The sequence below is a fragment of the Phaethon lepturus genome, unplaced genomic scaffold (assembly GCF_000687285.1).
Source record: "Phaethon lepturus isolate BGI_N335 unplaced genomic scaffold, ASM68728v1 scaffold28658, whole genome shotgun sequence".
NCBI lineage: Eukaryota > Metazoa > Chordata > Aves > Phaethontiformes > Phaethontidae > Phaethon > Phaethon lepturus.
The window spans coordinates 200-6,114 of record NW_010560420.1 but is presented as its reverse complement, the minus strand read 5'-3'; the positions used below and the strand labels follow the sequence as shown (position 1 = coordinate 6,114).

At 44.7% G+C, this 5,915-nt stretch overlaps 1 protein-coding gene across 1 annotated transcript in view; it reads right to left on the bottom strand.

Moving 5' to 3' along the window:
• Positions 1-5,643, bottom strand: part of TMPRSS3 (transmembrane protease, serine 3) — a gene marked incomplete at its 5' end in the record, with an annotated part of 12,210 nt that extends 6,567 nt beyond the window's left edge. Inside the window, 5 exons of the mRNA XM_010293663.1 lie at positions 942-1,111; positions 2,615-2,780; positions 3,540-3,583; positions 4,318-4,443; positions 5,495-5,643. Of these exons, the coding sequence (XP_010291965.1) occupies positions 942-1,111; positions 2,615-2,780; positions 3,540-3,583; positions 4,318-4,443; positions 5,495-5,643 (655 nt within the window). The remainder of the gene's footprint in view (positions 1-941; positions 1,112-2,614; positions 2,781-3,539; positions 3,584-4,317; positions 4,444-5,494) is intronic.
• Positions 5,644-5,915: the final 272 nt, after the last annotated feature.

Sequence of the window (5,915 nt, the reverse complement as noted above, 5' to 3'; positions counted from 1 at the left end):
CGGTCCGCCGGGCTGCCCCGAGCCCCCCGGGGCACGGCGGGTGTCGGGCTCGGTTGTGGAGCCGTTACCGTTCTTGACAGCCTCACAAACTTATTCCTGAGCAAAAGAAAACAGCACTAGCTGTGGCATAAAAAAGAACAGAATCGAGCTTAGTTTTTATTCAAAGTGGTTTGAAGTATTTCAAGAGAATTGATTCAGGAACTGACAATCTAGGTGTGTCAGAGAGAGCCATCTCCCCTTTGCAGAGGTCTCACAGTGATTCAGACGTATTGACAGGTGATCATTTAAATTAATATAATATTATTATATATTATTTCAATTCACTAGCTGTGCCAGCTGTAGGTAGCATCCTGCTAAGAAAATAAAAGTAGCTTTAAATTAAAAGCATCATTATATTTGAACTGCCTTTTCTTCTCTTTTAAATTTAAGCTTGATTTTGAGCTTTGGACGCTGCTGCGTCTCCCTGTACTCACAGAAAGTACATGATAAAAATCTCCATGACCTCCAAGTAAAATGAGGTGGGGCATTTATTTTAGATAGGAAAAATATTTAGAAAGAATAAAGTTAATGTTTGCCTTTTATTAAAAGCCTTCGGTAAGCCAATACCAGAACGGACGGGGAACATTTTGCAGAACCTGCGACCACGTTGGTGCTCTCTGTGCCTGGGTATCGAGTGCAGAGGAGTTCCTGATAGCGCGGCCGAGTGGGTTTCTGCCGGTGGAGTCTGAGCGGGGATGGCCGCCTTGCCATCACAGCAGCAGGCTGACTGCGCCTACGCTGCACGTCTCTCATTGCTTTCAGAGGTGGCGGCGACCCACTCAACTGTCCTGGGCCAGGCATAGGATGCCCACAGAAATTTCCCTATCCATACTCGGAAAGACCCTTCTCGCTTTTAGCTAGAAAGGTGAGAACATCAAGTGAGAGTTAACAGAAAGAGTTACCGTTGAGAGCAAGCGGTGCTGCCAGTTTCATCAGTGCTATATCATTTCCCATTGTCTTGGGTTTATAATTTCGATGGTATATAATTTTTTCCACTGAATATGGGTGAACCTGGGTGTCGTGCTGTGTCACAAAACCAACCTGCACGCTCCATGAGCTCGGCAAGTACAGGCTGAAACAAAGAGTTAGGAGAGAGTGAAAAACCTTCAAGAAAATCCTCAGGTTTTCTAATTGTCTTCTGAGCTTATGAACCACACAAAACTCTACAGGCAAATAGCTACAGTCTGCTGTACTTGCTTATCTACCTATCAATATCATCTATGTTTTGCATCTAATTTAAAAAAATATAGAAAGGGTGATTAACCTTAGCAACACACTGGGTCACTGGTGTATTATCTGTGCAGCTTTCTACAAATACGTGAGTTTTGCATTGGCCTGTCCTCCTATGTCACCCTGCAGCAGTCGATGCTGCTGCCTGGCACATCTGGCACATCTGGCTAGCTCAAGAGGCACTTGTGGCAAGGCGTTTGCAAGGGAGAGGTTTTCCTTCTGGAAGGTGCTTCAGCCCCCAGTTCATGAGCAACCACATCTTTCAGCCTCCAGCACACCAGCAGCTCCTCTTCTCTTGGCTTCACCCCACCGGGCTAGCAGCGGGTTAGCGGTGGTGCTGGGAAAAGGCTCCAGGGATGTGAGCTGTGTTGCCAGCTCCCAGCCCCAACAGCCTTTGAACACCACAACCAGCTTGGTTGTGCAGGACAGAGCTAAGGACAAAAGCCCTAAAATGCTTAATTCCCAAGTAATTATTTTTATGGCTCTAAATAGGATCTAGAAGTGGGATTTGTCTGTCCCATCTCTTCTCCCTACAGGGTATAAAAGTGTCCTACAGGTCTTGCTTAGAAGCAGGCATCTGTGTTGTGGGTGCCTGAGAGTGGTCAGACAAATCCCGTTTTAGCTGTCTAAATGCCTTTGGTGAAAGTGGCCTGGAGTTTGTAAGAGTGAGAAGAGCTCTCCTGCACTATTAGCAACAAACAAGACTGCAAAACCAGACAACTCATTATAAATGAGAGACAGGGCTATGTTTATAATTACACAAAGAGGAGTAACTGTTTAGCATCTATTTACAACTCAAAGACTACTTCCAACAGCATAAAAAGGAGCAGTGGGTATGTGGTAAAGGGCACTAAGCACAGTACAGCTCACTAACTACCACTGATTGATCCTGTCAACTTGAAAATTATTTATTTTGGAGTAATTTATTTGGGAGCTCCAGAGTACCAGGGCAGCCAAGTACAAATTCCTACCGAGCTGTTAACTCACATGCAATGTATAGAAAATGCAGATTGGGATACCTAAAATCTAGCACTTAAATGTTGTTTTCAGCTGATTTCCCAGGAAGCTGGGAGTGCCTGGAATATCTGACAACTGGGGACCCTGATTTGGACCAATTCTTGGGGAGACTTTTTTTCAGTAAAGGCTCGTACTCATGCAAGGGGAGAGAGAGAGAGTTTAAATGTTATGGAGCAAGCCCATGAAATAAGGATAACCCAATCTCACCTGCAGTTTATTTTTAAGAGAAAGCACGGTGCGTTAGTCCTCCTCTGCAGTGGCCCCGTGCACAGACCTGCTGCAAGAGGGTTCAGTGGGACACCCCGAGCAAGGCAATTTAGGGACTTACTCATAGACACAGTGGGCGGCCGTGATGATCCAGCGTGGGGTGATGATGGACCCTCCGCAGAGGTGGTGCCCATGGAACTGCAGGCTGACCTGCCAGGGCCACTGCCGGAGGGAGGACGCGTTGCCCCCCACGATCCGTGGCCCATAGCTGGCCCGTGTCCCGCACACTGCCAGAAAGCAAAGGTTACCGTCCGCGAAGGAAATGCAGGCATGTTTTTGGTCACCTTCAGCCCCTCTACTCCCAACCTTGCTGAGGCTGGAAGGTCTCTGCAGCAGGACCGTCCCCATCCCCATGGCCCACATCTCAGGCTGTGGCAGTCCCCAGAGGTTTCTCCTCCTCCCTCCCATCCCTGCAGCATCGTGCCTGGCAGCGGTATGGGGGCTGCGGGGCTCACGTCTTCTCCCCTGGAGACGTAGTGGTCAGCTGAGCTGTAAAACCCACCGTCCTTAAATGCACCAGGTCCCAGGGGCCCACATAGGCAGGCTGGAGCACCTCCTCTCCCCTGGTGATTATTTTGCTGTTCTTTTTTGACTTTTCAGTCTCCCAATCTGAAAACTAGCTGCCATGGAGAGGTCTGGGATGAAAGCTCTAATGTTAAGACAGAATTTCCCTTTCCCTGCCAAGATGGCACCGGGTTGGAATTACAGTACCAGTCCATGGACTCAACTCATAATCCTTAAACGTTTACTTCCTGCTGTGATTCTCACTGAAGCACTCCTGCTACCTAATGCTCCCTATCTGTCCTGCCAGCCTATTCTCACTTTCTGAAATTCTTTTAAATTTCATGTAAGTAATATAATTTTCCTTTGGTGAGATAAACTGATGGTATAGTATGCCCTGAGTACACAATTCCTCCCAACTCTTGCCATGTAGTGGATGAAGAAGGACAGTTTCTGATTTTATTTTTACTTTTCCTGATCCTTACCCAGACATTTTAGGATGATCACATTGCCAGAAGTGCATTCCTCTCTAAGATGAAAAGACAGTGCAGTATTAGTTCCAATTCACAAATACTGGAGGTTTTTTTCAATGTTGTGTCATCTTCCTGTACAGCTCTGTGCACATAAATGTAGGTAATTCATATACTGAAAGAGGTACAAAGTCATGTACTCATCCAATCTACTTAGGGCATTTAGGTGAAATGCTTAAGTTAGGAGCTCAGGCACCGCAGGGAGCCTGCAGACCGTATGCTGCCCCGCTGAAGAGTGGTTCACTCTTCTGTGAGGGGAGGCTCATCCGCCGTTTTCAACATGTGATCTGTAGTCTCCTTGGGTCCATAGCTTGCTTCTCAGTGAAAGGTAACTAAGAAAAACAAGCAATTGTCAAGAGGAAGAAATGGACCATAAAAGGTTCATAAGCCCACGGGGAACTATCTAGGGATCTGTAAACTGAAACAAACTGCTTCACAACAGGAAAAGATAAGTGCCTGGTGTCTATCCATTTGCAAAAAAGGGATCGTGGGACAAATAGGCTTTTCAAATAGCCCGTTTTAAAGCCTGTGTTGATTTTAACGAGCCTTGGTTCAGGCTCCTAATTCATATTCCAACAAGACTGCTACTGGACCTTGGTCTATGATGCATAACAACACCAACCACTTATGAAGCACCAGATGCATGAAAAAACAGGCAACAATCTCAGACTATTAGTAATTCTCCTTCTGTTGATTACTCTCTTTCTGTCAGGATGACTAAGCTGAGGCGTACCTGAGGTTTGTTGCATTGTGCAGGGACGTCACTTGATCCACTGATAACCAGTGGCCGAGGGATACGAAATGTCTTTGAAACTGTTTTTCGACTGCAGCCACAGGCAGGTAACCTGAACTCACGTAACTGCAAATAAGCCATAAATACAGCTTCCTCAGACAGCATTTCAGTAATCTGTTTAAATAATTCAGTGGTTCTGCTGATGAAAACCCAGTGTAGCAACGACAATAATCAGATTCTGACACTTGATAAAGTAATCATATCCTCCCCAGGAAACACTTCTTATAGCATGCGCGTATTTTTGCCATAATCATGTGTGGAAGTCACACACGCTGAGAGGCATTTAACTGGCAGAGAAAGTAAATTTTAATTCTAACATTGCAAGAAACCTTTTATTGTAACTGGTTGGCACATTTCCTGAAGCACTAAGAAGTTCATTGTCTCCTTTTTCTAGAGATATATTTTGCAGCAGAGAGGATGAATAGTTTGTAATTTTTTCCTGACTTTTTTGTTGAACAATTAAGATGTATTTTATCCTAAAGGCAAGAAGACTTTATTCAAAGCAGCTTTATATTGCTAACTATAATGTGCAGAAATCAGAATGACACCACTGTAAGAAATAACAGAGCATCATTACAAGTCACAACTTCAAACCCTTTCTCAGTTGTGAAAGTTTGTGAAAGAAATTGTGCTTTTTCAGGAATGGGGTTAATCCAGTAAGAACAGCCTGGCCAGGTTCTTCTCTAATTGTGAGGTGGACCTTAACTCCTAACAGATGTCATGATGTGAATCATATATACAATTTTCCTACAGAGGAAGTAGAAGAAATGGAAAATGCTCATACGTTTTTTAGTGCTTCTCTGACAGGCTGTAAGGTACTAGAAAGACAAGTAGGATACAGGCACCTGCACCCCATAGGGAAGATTTAACCAAACCATTGTATTTAGCCATCATCCAGGATTTATAGCAGTAATAAATGGTATTTGCAGTGCACAAGTATTCAGGATTATTTCCCACATCATCCTAAAACTCCTCAACCATATCATTCACAAAGGTGGATTGTTAAGTCCTTTTTTCTTTTAAACCACAGACTAATACAAGGTTTCATTAGAATGATTGAAAACCTCAGAGTCTGTTCAAAATGCCGAATAAAGTTTCTTCCATTTTGTGTTCATACCTTGAGAAACCCAGGTGCTTGCAGGTAGTATTTCCATACTCTGCCTTCCAGTCGTCGGAGCAGACCGTTCTCCAGGATCCAGAAGTGAATACCTGCAGCACTGCTTTCTTGCCGCTCAACCTGACTTTGAGATTCAGGAGAAGAAAATCCTGAGTGAGTTGTGAAGAAGAACCACTGTGTACGCAACAGGTACACAACAGTGTCAGTGCACCACTGTGGCATTCACATTCCTTGGCTCTCTGAGTTTTTACTGCTTGGCTTTTTCATCACTTGCATCCTTTGACAGAATTTTTCTGTGGAGTTGGGTTTTTTTTCCCCTTTAAGGAAGGGAACCAAGGTACGCTGAGCTAGAGCAGCCAGGAGAAACAAGTCTATGCGCACGGGAATGGGTCGGGGATGGTAGCACTAACACAGATGGAGA